Raw genomic sequence first — 17,184 nt, forward strand, 5'->3', positions numbered from 1 at the left:
CGAAGTAAAGCCCAAGGGGCCACTTGATATTGCAAATTCAATGGCTTTTCGTCTCTTTGAATCTTTAAGTAAGCTATGCAAAGCATATCTTTCGCTCATTACCCCTACATCCCGCCAAGTTCACATTCAAGGTTGCCAATGGTATGGCTCTAATCTTCGAACCGGCTTCCGAAACCTTTCTCTTTTGCGATGCACAAACGAATGCATTTTAATACGTTGGCGCCAGGGCGACGACATTCATTCATTCGAATTCATTCGAGGCATCTGTTTAGAATTCAGTTCATTACAGAAAAAGAAAGGGAAAAAAAGACGACGACCTAAAACAGCGTCTTCATTCTCGTTTTGCAAGAAGCGATTCCTGTTTTCTATCCGCGTTGCTGACATTCGGCAGACGCCTCGCCAGAGCGTCACGGCAGACGTCACGCATTTGTGAAACCCGCTACGGTGACTCAGCGGTCTTAACTTACTGCTGCTGAGAGTGAAGTCACGTGGGTTCGACTCGTTGCCTCGACGGCTGCATTCAAATGGAGGCCGAACGCGGAACCAGTTGTGCACTTAGATTTACGCACGCACGATCAAGAAGTTGATGCGGTCAAAATTGACCCGTAGCACCCTCCCGCTCCTACTGCAGCCTCTCTTCCAAAGTGTCACTCACTTGGAATTTGGCAATAAATAAATCAGTGAAAAATTCGGAACAGCTCACTGAGCACTATTCACCGCGGTAGCTCAGTGGCTATGCCGCTGCGCTGTTGAGCACGAGATCAAGGGTTCGATTCCGGCGGCAGCCGCATTGGCGATGGGGGCGGAATGCAAACACGCTGCTCTATTGTGAATTGTGTGCACATTAATGAATCGTGATCAAAGTTAATCCGGAACCCCTACTAAGAAAAAAAAATATATATATATATATATATATATATATATATATATATATATATATATATATATATATATATATATATATGCATAGCTGTTGAGAATGAAGTCACAGGGTCGACTCATTGTGCCGACGGCTGCATTCAAGCGGGGAGGAGGGGCTAGTCAAGCTGCCGTTATGCCGGTTTTATCCTGCCATCCCCATCGCTTTGTATACATCAGTGTACTTATGTGGTAAATAAACATCAAACTGCAAATATATGTGCATGCGCCGTAAGAAAAAGAAACTACGTCCTAGAGCCAAAATGCCCACAGCAAACTGTCCAATACACACGAACATATAGATTTCCAAAGCGGAGGCAAGTCGCACTACACTGAGTTCGCACACATAATCAGATCGCGGTGTGGCACGTAAAACCCTGGATTCTTTTCCTTATCACTGATGGCTGCGTAAAGAATGGTGTCCCCTGTGTTGACGAGCCTCTCATATGCAGTAAGGAATTAAGGAGTTTAACAGAAGCGGCTGAGAGCTACCATTACGGGCAACGTCCTAAATCTAAACATGTGCCCTTCACGACGCACGAATGCCGTCAAGATTGGAATTGAAAGGCTAACAGCTTAGGTGCAACTACAGGAATTAAGACGCAATAATGACTGCCTAGAGAAATATCTGCTACAAGCAGTTCAACGGTTCTCTTTATGTATGTAGACCTGCGGCGTAATTAAGCTTTTTTATTTACTTTCCGCGGCAGTTCAGTGACGAATGCGTCCTGTCGCAGAATCATTTAGAGGAGAGCGAAATACACGGTCTCTTGTGTGGCTGAGAATTCACTGCATTACAGAAACATGAAGTGTGCGAAGTTAATCCAAAATTATAAGCCGATCGCCTATTGTGAGTCTTGAACGTAAACTTGTCAACCCGAGAGAGACCGAAAAATAAATCGTGTGCAATTGGTAACGTGCTGCCGCATACCAACCAAAAAAAGAATGAAATAGAAAAAAAAACTATAGAATAGTCTCAGACTGAGCGAGTAAGCGCGCGCGGCATGCATAAGGTAGTATAAAGAAAAGGCATAACGCTGGTAAGAGCTCTGTAACCATTAGAAAGCTTCCGGAATTGATTATAAGCTGTCCCTGTGCTTTAGGTATACAGAACTGCAAAAGCGGGAGTGTCATCACTCTGACAAGATTTACCTAAGATTTAGCGCATACACGGACTAATGCATGGATTGCAAATCACACCCTTTTGAGGACAACTTTCGTAGCATGCGCGACATGATTCCTTGTTCACCGTTTGTCCCTTCCCAAACGTAGTCCCAAGTGTCGTGATTTTAAGCATTTCGTTATCATCGCCTTCCCGCTTAATACGTTTCGCTTATCTATAGGCCGGCATGAGCGCTACACGTGTGATAAGAGGAGTATAGACAAGACAGCGGGTACACTGTCAAGGCGCGTCATAGCGCGATAACCACAGGGACATAAGAGGATACATTGTACAAACACGCCGGACTCCAGCTTACATCTCGACCCTGGTTGGTTACGCTACATAGAGGCCCTTGCCCTGAAAATTCATTGCAAGGACTTCGACCTGAGCCAGAATAAGTGATTATGGCTGATCGGTGGGTTTTAACGTAGCCAAAAAGCACAAGGGCGATGGAGGGCTCTGGATTAATTTTGACCACTTGGGATTCCAGTGCCCGGAGCTGACCACACGAGCGTTCTTGCTTTCAAATCCCGGTGGAAGGCAGCCGAGGCGGCCTAGGAATCGAACCCACCGGCTTCTTGCTAGACCATAGCTACTCAGACAAAACGTCGGCTGATATCGTTTTCCACAGCGCTGATGAGTGTCGACTGAGACGCCAGTGAACGTCGCCACATTTCTGAGGAAGTAGTTATGTAAGCTGTGCTACGCAGGGAATATCTGCTAAATATACTTCATTACTATTCGACTTCAATTATGCAATTGGGATGCGTGACATAATGTCAATAACTACAAAGTTGAACGTTATTGATTACCTAGCCACACATTAAAATTTATAGTAGAGGTAACGTTCACCTCTGCAAATGCAATCTAGCTGATGTCACATAATTGCCCTATCACCCTGGACAATCATTAATAAGTATGCGCATCTACCCAAAAACATACGCAGTACGTACTCTGAGCAATTCACTCTGCTATGACACAACCGTCGTTCCCATTTTCCCCCTAATGCAGAGTAGTGAGAACTCTCCACTGTTTCCATGCACAAATACTCATGCTCTTTCACTCAACTTGCAAGAAATACGCTCTGACGCAAAGTGGGTGACACGGCAAGTGCAAGAAGAGACGTACCGATGATGTCTTGCGCTGAGACCAGAAGACATCCTTGGGTGAACAGGAGGCAAACAAGCGAACAGAAGGACAGCAGCAGTGGCTGTCGCCGTTCCAGGCACCGCGAGAAGGGGTACATCCTGACGCGGTGGCACTGGGCACTCGACACTGGCGACCGACCCTGTGACACAGGACCTGGTTCTGCCTGTTGCCCTGGCGACGGTTCAATCTAACTCGGTTCCTGTCCAGTGCGTTCCGCGACGTGCCCTGCCTCGCATTGCGACGCTGCCACCGGCTGCCTCTTCGCTTCATTGTCGCCTAAATGGAAGCTCTGAAGCGCACCTAGCTTAGACGCTTATGGACGAAGGCAATGTGGAGCGCAGACTTGAACACAGTGCGAGGAATACTGGGAGAGGGTACGGGCTGGTATGAGCAGAGTGAGGCGCACGGTGATGGAAGAATGTGTTCCTGTCATTTGAGCGTCAAAATGAAAGGGACACTCTGAGAGGGATACAGTGATAGGCATAGAGTGAGCAACACGGTGATGAAGGAATCTGTTCCTCTCAGCGAAAACAACACTGAGATGAAAACAGCCAGATGGAGACAGTTGTAGGAACAAAGAAGGGCACAGTGTATGTGAAGGAATATGTTCCTCTCTCAGTGAAAGTAACTCTTAGTGTGAGAGGAACAGAATAAGATGAACACAGAGAGGAACACAGTGAGTGAGAGATGTGTTCCTTTCACCGTGTCCGTCCACATCTGGATGGACACAATTCTTGATTACGGCCATGCGGCTTACCACTCTGCTGAGAAAGAAATGACCACCTATTGTCAAAATTGTGTCGTTGCTCCTACAACAGTCAACTGCTAGGTGGCCGCCATCGTTAATGTACATTGCTTTCATTTCTTTACAGCGAAGCTGTTTATGCGGACCCTGTGCCGTGGCTGTCGGGAGTCCGCTAAAACTATCGTCATCAGCAATGGCACGAACGTCGTCGTCTTCCACAGCTGGCTCCGTTGCCGCTCGTCATTCCAGCGTAGAATTTCACTTTTCTGTCGTCGTAATGGGGAAACCGGGTTTACGGGGGTATGAACCATTGCTTAAGGGGCTACGAGCCATTCATTGTCTTACGTGACGGACAGATTTAATTTTGAAGAATCGCAAGCGGTAATGCCAGGCGGATGCTGCTAACCACGCCACCGAGCCAATAGACATCGAACGCAAGCGACAACGGCGGACTGCGGGCATACCGTCACAGGCGTCATTTCCTCCGTCGCAGCCTAACGTGTGTGTAACCTGATTAAGAAACACAAAAACGTCAATCGTCAAACTAATCCAACCAATCGGTAAAACTATTGCAGCGCCCGCGTCTACAGTGGTGGGCCTGTGCCCAATATACGGAGCTTTGGATTAGTGGTTCCGCACATTCCATCCCAGCTATACAACTATGAGAAGACCACGAGTAGTGCGTACTCCCGAGGAAGAAGCTGCCTACCGCAAAAGGGGAAGTGAGGTGTAAAAATGGTGAACTAACAAAAGATTTACAATATAGACTACTTGCAAAGTTTAACTTGCATGGTGTAACACTCGGTGTAATTAACACAGCTTCACTGTTCAACTATCTTCACGTGCTGGAAGGCGCGGTGATTTTTTTCTTGTTTCTTTGTGATGTAGAATGTCCCAACGCGATTACTGCTGTTCATATCGTTGTTCGGATATGTTGCCGACTGATGCCATACAAAAAACAAGGAGGTGGTTTACAGAAAGATGGAGGCTTGATGTGATTAACAGTGGTAGAACAAGGAATGCTGCTGAAGCCAACGTTTCCATAAGGAAGGAAGGAAGTATTTTAATGATTGGAAAATGTAGAGAGGTCGGCCGGATAATGGAGCATCTGGCCTGCTACTCTACGTAAGGGAGGGGGAAGAGGGGAAGAAAAGGGGTCACAATGATGGATGATAATGGGAGGAACGAGGTGAATGACACGTTACACAACTGGTATCACAGGCGTGAGTCCAGGCCAGGGTCACCTAGGAAACGTGAAAGTGCACGCATTGTCTCTGTCGTCTGCCAACTCTGTGGCCACGCGCCTAGCAAGAGGTCCTCCGACAGTGGTCCATTGTGGAAATGTCTCAATGTATCTGCGAATGTCAGTCTTTCTCGCGCATACTCAGGGCACACCACGAGCACATGTTCTATAGTCTCTACAGCGCCACACACTGAACAGTCCGGGGAGTCTGTCCGTCCAATAATGTGCAAATATTTGCGCGTGAAGGCGACGCCTAATCGCAGTCTGTGTATCAGGCATGTATGAGGGCGTGGAATTCCACGCAGAATAGGAAATTTCCTATCGGGATCCAGGCTTTTAAGGCGGACGTGACGGGCGTCTGGCTGGGCCCAGTATGATCTCGCCGCACCCCTCATTAATTCCGACAGGAGGCATGTGATGTCCGGTCTAGAGAATGGCACTACAGTTCGCATGCCATTGCTGAGGGCGCGCCTTGCTGCAGCATCGGCCATCTCATTACCGTTGAGCCCACAGTGTCCCGGGATCCATTGGAACACTATGCGGTGGTGTTTTTCTTGAGCGTATGAAAGTAGCTCGGTGATCTGCAGGGCCAGAACCTGATATGCGGTGTGGCGCAGGAAGCATCCCAAAATTTGCAGCGCGGGTTTTGAGTCCGTGAAAATGCACCACTCTTGAGGTCTTTCCCCGCAGATGTGGCGAATCGCTTCTCGAATAGCATAAGGAGATTTGTCTTCATCAAGGCAGCAACCGTTGCTGCCCTAACGAATACAACTCCATTCGTTGAACCGTTGGCTTCAGTATAGGGGGGCTGTGGCGTTATCAACTTTCGTTATTCGACTGGTGCCATATAATAGGAAAAGATATATTCGACTCATCAAGCTGCTTATGCGGCGCTTTTTCCTAGACCATCCTCATGCAATTGATCGGCAAATAATCTTCACACTAAATATGACATCTTTTGGGTTTAAAGCAAACCTACGGGCTGCGCGAGACGCCATAGTGGATTGCTGCAGATTAAGTTAGACTGCCTCGGCTTCTTTAACTCGAGTTTAAACTTAATTGCACGAACGTTATTGCATCCCACCCCAATGGCCGGGCATCGAACCCGCGACCTCGTGCTCAGCAGCAGAACGCCTCTGAGCAAGTGCGGCCGATCACCGTCAACCTTCACGCACCGCAAGTCCGGTGTCATCGCGAGTCACAGCAACCACGCTGGAGTACATAGGACAGCCCTGCGGCGATGTAATGACGCGCCATCAGAATGATGGATGGGGAGTTAATTCGCGAGCTTACAGTACTTCCTCCCTTGTTTGAAAATCCTACGGGCAAGCAAGGAGTTGGACACAATGAGATGGAGAGCGTACAGAAAATGCTCAAGCACCTGGTAGAGTCAATGCGCGTGATTCTCGGTGGTCTAGAGAATCCGGCCGCTAAATGTGCCCCGCAGGTGCTCGCCGTGCTGGAGCCGCTTATCGCAGCTCTGTACATGCTATAACGCTTTTGTGTGGTGCTTGTGCTGATCATGCAGGAGAGGCCCACACACCAGCCTCGTCCTAGCGCCTTTAAGTTCACTTGAATTGGTGACTACAGACTTGATACGGAACCTGATAGTTGATTCATGGATAAGAGTTCTGAATGTTTATCATCAGAATGTTGAACTCGCTTTCACCATTGCGCATCCCTCTTTCTATGTCATCGTCATTATCCCTCATCATACCTTTATGTCCCTGTTCCCCCTCTCCATGTGCAGAGTAGCAGGCTAGAGCGCGTTAGCTCAGGCCGACCTCTCTGCCTTCTTTCAATTAAATTATATCTCTCTCTATCTGCGCCAGTATTACGTAATGATTGTTTTCATTTTCCATTCTTGCTTGTCATTCGTTATTGGTTCTCACGAAGCCGCGTCCTGGCCGTTGCTGAGATTGGTCACTAGGCGGGACGGATGATAAGAAATGCATAGATTCGGACAAAGATAATCCTTACATAATAGTCAATCACACCATCGTAGTTTTGTGATGGACAGAATAATTCAATATTTACAAATGTTATTAGATTTGTTTAAGTATTTCTGCGTCTTCGGTAGGCAACAGACGCAAAAGTGTGGCCTTACAGAAAACATTAGAGGCTTCTGACATATACCGGATTGTTTTCCTCTTAACAAAGCTACACTATTGCGGTAACTGCGTTTATTTTTAAAAGGAAGTGTTCTTTGCATAGTTTTTCGTGTGTGGCGTGGCTGCCTTCCTGCTTGGTCGGTCGCTATTTCGGCGGACGTATTTGTGAACATATATACACAAAGCACACTGCGAAAGTACCTGCGGTGTGACTTATTTGACCCTTTTGTGCTGACAAAGTGTGCGCAAAAAAAAAAACATTTTACATAAAATCTGAACATATACTGTCGGCTCGCAGGCATCTCTAACGCACACCGATATGTTAAAGAAATGGTCAATTACATTTTACAAATTCTTTCATGTACTTTACTTTCATAGATTTAGCTATTCGGTGTGTGCCACTGGGCGTGTGCCCGGACTTGGCCAATCCTCCAGAATGGGTGTGTCCCACTTAGAGATGTAAAATTTCATGAAATTTGGAGAGGCGTGAGAAAACTAGCTTCTTTCATGTTTTTCCCCATAACAATGCGATAAATTGAAAAAAAAAGACGATTGTGCCCAGAGCTATGAAAAACCCGAGACATTTATTTCTTTAACACTGAAAAGAATATAATTGTTCCATTATTGCATCACAAAAGTCCCAGCAGAGCTTCCACGGGTTCAAAATCTAGGCAAGATTTCCCGTCAAGGCATTGATTTCACATCAGAGCGCCAAGACCGACATTTATATCATTCTGCGTCCGATTCATTTCTACTTGACGCGTCAACGCTTCGCTGAGCAGCGGACGAAGCCTTTCCGACGTTGAGGTTCGAGTGCACGTACACAAGTTATTGCACGCGATCCCCTGCCAGCCTGTTGCGTAGCTTGGTGCGCACATTTCCCCAACTTGGACCAGTTTCTTTCAGATGCCGCAGAAGAAGGGGGGATCTGCAGTACGCTACACGCGAGGGGGCTGAAGGGTTGGTTGAAGCAAAGTCCTTGCCGCCACATGGATGGATCCAGACGCTTCGCAGACTTCCAAACTCCTTCTTTTGATCAAACTTTTAGATACATCGAAAGGAGGCGCATTGCAACAGAAGAATTCTGCGAGAAAGCTCTGTTTTGTCTTTTCTTCAATTTTATCCTGATGAAACCTGTTCTTTTCCGAAATTTTCAATGTTTTTTTCGACCGCTTACATATCCAGTCCCACTGTGATGCAGGAGATACAAAGTCTCAAAATGCTGCTTGAAAACGTCTCGTACTTTTCTGTGCATGTTCCTGCCATCAACGTTACTCGCTCGACAAGCATCACACATAACCTTCGTCCTTGTGACATCGCTGCTGCGAATGCGTCTCGCACAACGCATCCACCTGAGTCAGAGTTTGCATTTAGGCTTACCCTGTGAACGATGCAGTACATAAGCATAAAAATTGTATGACACTAAAGCTGTGACTTTAGTGGTGGATAAACGGCAAACGTTTCAGGAGATTACACATTGCATATGATGAGAGTAAATAGCACGCATGAAACACTACGCATCGCCCGTTAGTAGTAGAGCATTTATTTAAATGATTTACATAAGCTTCGCTCCGCATACATCCCAACATGTGCGTTGGATCTGCGTAAGTTTTCCGTCCTTACAAATATTGCTGATAGAAAGCATTGCTCAGATACCCGAAACGCCTCGACCAGGTTGCACGGAATCCAAAGGAAACGAGCGCGTTAGCAGAGCGTCCAGTAAGAAGCCTTTGTTTCTTTCGTCCTTTCTTTCCTTCCTCCCTTCTTTCTTTCCTTAGCGTCAGATCTCCTCCAAGATGCCATCGTGCGCACTCCGTACTGACCTTTGTCCCACTCCCAAATTGTTCCGCTATGGTCTCTACGGAAGGGAGTAGCGTATTTCTATCTTAAGACCGTATACGAACGTATCTTCTTGGTTCCTTTTCTGTGCGTTGTACATTTTAGTTTGTAGTATGTGTTACAGGCGAGCGGCACGGATCGTCGCGCTTGAAACTTGAACTGCGAGACGGATAAAAGCCGGTAGACAATATGCCCGCCATTGTCTCTTGTTTCGGAGTTCGCCCGCGGCTTCCGTGTAAGTGCCTCCCACTTACACAACAGGACAATCTGTCTTGGCGATTACGCTTTTATTGTATACGGGTCTCCTCAACTGTAATAGATCTTCCTTTTCGGACTGTCCAGCACCTTCAATGCGGAAGTGATGGTGGGCAGGGTACATAGCCTGAACACTGTCCTCGCATAATCTTGAACAGTGTTCCTGTCTTTCTATTTGCAAGTATACCAGGTAGAATGATTTCCTCCGGTACTCGAAACTATGGTTGCGCCCTGAAAATGGTGATACCGCTCGATTACTCTGTCCTTCCTTGTTCATTGAAGTAGCGCAGAAGCAACAAGACACAAATAAAATGAACATAAGACGAGCGGTATCTGACAACACAAGGTTTATCGGAAAGCAACGTGACGTGTATCCTGATATTACATAACAAAATGTACACTGATAATGGAAACGTTCCCATGAACTTCCAGTTGTCAGACAGAGTTCTTCATATATTCATTGCGCGCTATCTCAACGGACATGTTCGAACTCGACCGGCTTGCCATTCTTCTGCACTTCCTTGTTCGCAGAGGTCAGCTAAAAACGCAATGAAAGCCGAGAGATGGCTCGAACGATCCCAAGGAGATTCACAGATGGTTTTGAATGCACAGTGTTGAGAGTGTCACTGGAAACACTCGGATATGGAAGCAATTAAGTAGCTTTAGTGCCGGTGGCGTATAGCGAGGAGTGAGTTTCAGTGTCAGAACACTGCCAGGGTTTCATTCATTCCCCTTGGAACAATAACAAACAGGCCACGTGCCGGAGGTGAACAGCCTCGGAAAGCAAGTCCTGGCTACGCTACTGCTTGGCCCTGTAGGTCTTGCCGCGTCAATCGACTCGCTTAATCGAGAAAAGAACGTGAACTACAAAGGACGTGATACAATGTACTGAGCGTACAGGAATTCGCGCTAAAATTACTAAAGGAAAATCTCACCCCAGAGTCGTTTAACCACAGTGCTAATGGTGGGTAGAGTCGGACGCATATGTTGAGTAACCGGTGGCTAATCCTAATGGCGTACGCACACTACAGGTTATACATAAATTAAAAAAAGGATAAAAAAATTTGCCGTGGCTTTGGTAAGAAGCCCACTGCGGCTTCTTTTATTATTCTTGGTGGTTGAGCTATGCTGCGGGCTATGTTCACAACTGTTATGCTCACAACTACTTACTTGTTAATTAATTGTTTTAAATACTTCTCCTTTCTATAGGAGATTAGGGCATGGAATAGTTTCCCTAGATTTACGTCTAGTTGAAACAATTTAGATAATTATTAGTTGAAAACAACTTCAGCGCCTCCCAAATATTAACATTAAGTCTATCTTCTCACGTGCACTTTTGCCTAACCTTCTCATCAAGCACTGTAGCACTGTTTCCTACCTTTGTAGTAATGTGCTTGCCATATGTTTCTCGCTTTGGATTAAGTTGAAAAATGTTTTGTAAAATTTATTCATTTTGTACTTTCTTAATTTTCTTGTAACTATTTATGTTATGCTTGTGCCCTTCATGCATCAACACCTACTGGGTATAGCGGTATGTATACAATAAATAAACCTATATGACGTAATTTCTAAAAAATAGAAATAAGCCCGGACACTTTTAAGCATGCACATCACTAAACTTTGAAGACATTTGGGATTTAAAGCTCACTACGAGCGCATTTAAAAAATATTGTGTAGTGTTCTTCTTTTGTAATGTTTTGAAAACAGTAGGACGTTAGAAATTAGGGGGCAAAATAAGGCGAATCACTGACAAACAGCGAATTCGCGATGACGGACTACGTTAGTATAAGAAACCAGAAGACCTGAGAAAGGGCGACGTTCATAGAAATCTGTAGAGTACATCCATCATTTACGAAATGGTTAAAGCGATGTATTGCCGGCGCTCGTAGACACTATAGCGCCATCGGTGCGCAAGCGCATCAATGGGGGTGCAAATAACTTGACATGCGTCAGGCATAGCTTTCAAGGTCTTCCCTTTCACTGATACAAGGGCACCAACTTCAGAAACGGTCCAGTTTGGCTCGCTTAAAGTGGACACATCTTTCATTTAGCGCCGCTATTTCCATCCCGTGCGTTTCCCCTGTGCTCCGGCCTCGTCGCGTTCAGAGAATGGCGCAGTTTGCACAGCCAGCTCCGACCTGCCCAAGTTCCACAAAAAAGGGTGCATATTATAACAGCTGCCCGCAGAGGTATTCACAGCACGAAACCGAACGGAAATTCCTCGTAGCCTGTGTGTGCAGTTGGCCAGCGAAAGTTGCGTGCGCTGTCCGCAGTGACGTTCACTGCATGGACCATACACGATGATTGATTGATTGACTGTCCGATTCAGTAATGGCGCTGACGTTCCATGACAAACACTTAATTGTTGTATGGGAAACACCGTAGCTGGATGCTCCAGATTAATTTTGACCATCTTGTGCTCTTTAATGTGAACCTAACTCTAACAACTTTTTTTGCCCTTCGCCCCCTTGTTCTTTTCCCCTCGGGTAAACGCGAATGAAACGTCGGCCATGTCTTGGTATGGTTCCGCGGTTGCACTTTCTAACTTCCGTTAAGCTGTACGCTACATGTAGATAACTGATTCCTGTTTCGTCTAATTTTGGTTATCACAATGATTGACCCCATTCACGATGAAGGTCTTCGCCAGGGGTCTCCAATTACTCCGCACTGAATCAGCCGAGCCTATCTCATGCTTGCACGTTTTCTACTGTCAGTACTACCTAAACCTCACCACACTGGAATGCGTTTCCTTTCCCTCGGCACCCATCCTGTTTCTCGAATAGAGCACACATCTGTTCAACGTATCACTACATGACTCGTCAACTTCCATTCTCACTCTTAACTACGACGCCATCTCCCAAGCGCTTGTTCTTTAATCCTTACTGCCGTATTTATATTTATGAACCTCACGCCTATCGCTTACCGTTCCGTCGCTCGATGCGCGTGTACATTTCAGTGGCCGTCGAATACGGTTCACTCCTAGGTGCGCCGTTGTTCTGACCACGGGGGAGCCCTTCCTCAGAGGTGCTGCTCCGCCAAGCAAGCGTGCCACTAAAGCCGGCGGGCACACGTGCCTCTTGACGCTGGCGCCGCCTCTTGGCGGGTCGCGCCAGGTAGCGCCGGGCACCACCGCCCGCGCTGCCCAAGGGAAACACGAGCTACGCCGCGGACCGGCTCCATCGGCGTCGACTCCTCGGCGGCTCTTCTTCTTCGCCGCCGCCGCCAGGTGTGTAGCGTCGTGTCCTCCTCGCTTATCCGCGCACGTCTTCTCTCCCAACGCTGCAAACAGCCGTGCGGCGCTCGAGGCGAGCGCGCGACGTCTGATGAGCCGGCCGTCGCGGCAGTTACTCTTCCCAGGCGCTCCCTCGTCGTCGTTCGTCGATGCCCACCGGTAGACGACACAGCGACCATACGACTCGGGCTCCTCGTCGCAGACATCGGGAAACCTTGGAAGGATTAGGGCATCCTCTTCGCCATCTCTGTGGAACATCTCCGTCGGGACATCCTTGGAGGATACTTACCGGACTTGGGCAACGCTGCGACACCATCAGTGCAGCTGCGCGGCGGGGGCAGTCACAGGTGTTACACTTAGCGACTAAGCGAAGTCACCGAGCACTACGCTGATCGCCTACTGCCCAGATCGGTCGACGATTTCGAAGTGTTGCGAGCTCATCCTAACCTTTTAATCGAAGAGGATACGAGAACTCGGCGGCAACTCGGCGACGCCGGATTGTGAGTGGCGCACCCGCATAATTAGCGAAAAGCAGCGAAACTCTGTTCGACATTGACGGAATGTTGTGTTTGTGACTTCCACGTTTTTCGGGTTTCGTTCGTTGGACTGATCGGTTTGAAACGGAATGACGTAACTGTGGATGTGCGCAGTTTGTGTGTGGAAGTGCATGGGAACTGAATGATGGGCGTTTCGCTGTTTACGTCACGCATGGCGCGCTACGCAAGAAATCTCTCTAGCCCATGCTTAGTTGCGTGCTAACGGGCTATTTGAGAGTGATTCGTCTACAGCGCGCTTATTCAGTTATCCGTGAACAACGCATTTCCATTTGCAAACAACACTCGCCGGAGCTGCAGGCGAATGAGATGTGCTGTTCCATTTAAACAAGATTTTTGCTTAAAAAGGAATCGTCTGAGTCGTTGGTTTACCAAATGATCTGCTTAAACACCGCTACGTTTTTTAAGCAATAACGAAGTTTATTTCATGATAATTCAGAACAAAGTTCACGCTTACACATTCAAGGTGGCAGGTCGGAGTATTGCTTCGACACCTGACGGCTTTTTTTCTGTTGTGCCCCGATTCTGCCAGTTGTGCAAGAAGAATATCGCCTAGTTCTAACAAGGATAAACATAGTCCAGGATTTGTCGAAAGACAAGCCGATTTATTAATAACAAGTTATCACCGGCCTGCGTTATCAGCGCCATAAGCCCACACCTGCGCTACGTGATATAATTCCCACGCTTGTCGTTCAGCGCCCTCGTACGGAATCTCCTACATCGTCGAGTTCACTGCAGCACCACTCTAGGCAAATTGAATTTTTCGAGAAACAGTGAAAAGTGATCCACAAAACCTTGTGCTTCGTTGCTAGCTACACGGGTGCCATCACGTGAAAGGACGTTCCAACAGTCTGCGCGGGAATATCGCCGAAGTTACTCAGGTAAGGCTTGATCAGAATCATTACATGTTCTGTTTGATTACCTATGCTGTTTAAACTAACGCTTTCACATTGCCACATACAAATGTTAGTGAAGAAAAAGTTGTCTTGTGCCCGTTGCGCTGAACTAAAAAAACAAAAAAAACAAAAAAAAGAAGCACCCATATAGGTTGGCAAGTAAGCGTCGCCATAACTGATGATATATTGCGAGCAATACTTCAGTTCTCAAACTTGGAGCGCTTGAGCGTTTTTCTGAAAACAACATTTTTTAACTACCATGTCTGTTGGAGTACAGTACGCACTGACGCCGCATAGGCGACGCACTGACGCCGCACTGACGACGCGCAGTACTCTGGCCATAAGGTATACACCTAGAAGCATGCATGCTGCCTGTCATCACTTTGAGCGATCGCCAATATCTGGCGACCGTCACCCATTCGAGGTGACCGGCATGCTGGAGCGAGTCGCTCGAGCTGATGCAGTGGCTGCTCTGCACATTATATGGCTAGAATCTGTTGACGCTAAATGTCTGGGTGTTCAGTGCTGCAAGTCGCAATTGACACTCCGACTCCAAGAAGAAAATCCACCAGTGGCTATCAACATTTCGATGCAGCCTTTAGGACCGTGCTACCTACACTTCACTAAAGTGCTGTCAGCACGGCAACACCATACGTAGACAAAAACGCATAAGTGATATATATTTTTATTAATATGAGAGAGAAGAGAGAGAGAGAGGTATGGGGATGAAGAGAGAGAGCACAGTTTCGCGTTATTAACATGAAATTAAAGGAGAAGTTGGCGCCTCTATCGGCACCAGCTGCTTCTCTTCGCAGCACAAGTAAAGCTAAAAGCAAAAGCACTGTAGACAGCCAAATAACACGGACATTTGTGAAGTTCCGCGCACAGAAGGGAGTAAAAAAAGGGAGAGTAAGAGAGACGCACAGTTCTGTGAAAAAGTAGAATTGCATTGAATGCCGGGATTAATTTTACGTGCCAAAGCCATAATTTGATTATGAGGTACGCCGTAGTATGGGACACTGGATTAATCTTGACTACCGAGGAATCTCTAACGTGCCTCCAATGCACGGAACACGGGCGTTTTCGCATTATTTCGCGCCCGTCGAAATGCGGGCACCGCAGCCGGGATTTGATCCAGCGAGCTCGTACTTATAGCTACAGCGGCGCAACACCATGGCCGCTAAGCCACCACGACGGTTCTTTGTAAGTAAGCGAAAATGTACAAAAGAGTCAGAAAACATGCACATCTCTTGAGTTTCATAGACTAAACGGCTGGCTTAGTTACACATATCTACATAAGAAGACCCCTAACACCATATAATAAAACCAGACGTGAGCTACACAGATGCGACATATACACCCTCTGGTATTTAAAGAAAAATGTAATAGTGTGGTCAGCCACGAACATTTAGTATGAGTCTAATATTTTTGTTTCATTCAAAATGGTTTTAATTAGCACAAGTGCTCTTTTCTGTAGCCCTATTGTTGGCCGTGGACGAAGTGAACCATTTGTATTTCTATAGTTTAAACTAAAACGAGCCCCATAAGTAATATTGAAGGAAACGATCGCCCACCTTCTCTGTGAGTGTCCCCGCTTCAGTGCACCCAGGAAAAAGCTTTGAAGAGTGTGAGATAGTCTTGACAAACGTCCTTTGTCGGACGAAAAGGTCCTGGGACACTGGCCGAGGCCGTCTTCAGCACAGAAGGCTTTGAAAGTGTTGTTGCGCTTCTTGCGGATGTCTGGTCTTATAGACAGACTTCAAGGAGTGCCGTATTCTCCTTTTTTCATCCCCCTCCCTTTTTGTTTGCTCTTCTTTCCTTTGTTTTGTAACATTTCCTTTCTATTATCTTTTATTCCCCTTACGCCCTTTTCCCAGCAGAGGGTAGTCAGCCTGTCTGAGAACTGGCTAACCTTTCTGTCTTTCGGTCTATTCCAGCTTCCTCCTCCTTTAGTCTTTTCATTTGAGTTAGATCAAGGGCGCTACTTGTTCAAACTTCTTTGTGGATGTATATGCCGCCTTGTTCGAAAATTAAGCAGGAGTATCGGCGCAGCAAGTTCTTCAGCTTAGCTGTAATAATCGCAGCAACTGTATGATTTTAGGTGCTTGTGACTGCAAGGTATTGCGGTCGCGCATATATGACGCCATGTTACAAACAGCGTCTAACAACGGGTCGTTGTCAGTGTTTCTGCGTTGTTCAAATAAGTTAACAAGCGATATTTAAAATATAGGAATTTAAGAATATTTTGCCATTTTGGAGCTGCATGCATCGCGTGCATTGCTCAAACTGATATGGGAGCAAATTTACATGCAAGATGTGCTCTTTGTTAACGCGATCTTTGGAACCAATCATAAATGAAGTAAAGAAATTTCAGTTGGCCGCTTTGTGCAACCCAACGCCTGCGCAGTTGTATACAGAGGCTTCCACGACGATATATGATTTATGTCTTGTTTGAGATTGAGGGTTTGCCAGAGAGTGCGTAATATTTTACCTAGATCATCCTGTTGCTGACATTTCTCGTTGACGTGTAGCTTCTTGATGGCGCTGCTTCATATCTAGCATTATAGAGCGTAATTACCACAGTGAAAAAAATCGATGGCTGTGGCGATAAGTATAACGTTTGTAGCGTTTATTGGCAATCATATTATTGGCTAATATGATTCATTTCATCTTTTCTCATTACAATTAATTTCCGTTATATGCTGCCTCTGCTCTTGTTCACATGTAGAGGGATCAGGGCATTGCCTAGTTGCTAACGCAACGTCTTTCTTGACCTCCTTCATATATGTACATTTTTAAGGAAAAACAAGCAAACAACATAGAAGAGAGGCGTAATAAATTGTGACAGCCAAATGTTATATAATGTTTTTGCCTGTTGTGGATATTATTAGTACACAATAAACTTACTTTCGTGTTTTGGGGCACTAGTGAGAAATGCACTTCGCCCGTGTCTGATCGCGCTTTGTGTGGCTTTAAGAGGAAGCTTCGATGCCGCCTATTCAAATACATGTAGAACGCAGAAACATTGTTCAGAGATAAGCACTGGACCGATTTGAAATAAATTTTTTGCCTTCGAGACA

At 46.4% G+C, this 17,184-nt stretch overlaps 2 protein-coding genes across 2 annotated transcripts in view; one reads left to right on the plus strand and one right to left on the minus strand.

The window, feature by feature from the left end:
- The window catches only part of LOC139060199 (uncharacterized), a 51,783-nt gene extending 39,220 nt beyond the window's left edge, over nucleotides 1-12,563 (minus strand). The window contains exon 1 of the mRNA XM_070539163.1: nucleotides 12,346-12,563. Within this exon, the coding sequence (XP_070395264.1) occupies nucleotides 12,346-12,373 (28 nt within the window). The 5' untranslated portion in view covers nucleotides 12,374-12,563. The remainder of the gene's footprint in view (nucleotides 1-12,345) is intronic.
- Nucleotides 12,564-12,678: 115 nt separating this feature from the next.
- LOC135897641 (metabotropic glutamate receptor 3-like) overlaps nucleotides 12,679-17,184 on the plus strand; it is an 81,732-nt gene continuing 77,226 nt past the window's right edge. Inside the window, exon 1 of the mRNA XM_070539164.1 lies at nucleotides 12,679-14,089. The gene's annotated coding sequence lies outside the window, so the exon portion shown is untranslated. The remainder of the gene's footprint in view (nucleotides 14,090-17,184) is intronic.

Source organism: Dermacentor albipictus, chromosome 5 (assembly GCF_038994185.2).
Source record: "Dermacentor albipictus isolate Rhodes 1998 colony chromosome 5, USDA_Dalb.pri_finalv2, whole genome shotgun sequence".
In the NCBI taxonomy this organism is placed as follows: domain Eukaryota; kingdom Metazoa; phylum Arthropoda; class Arachnida; order Ixodida; family Ixodidae; genus Dermacentor; species Dermacentor albipictus.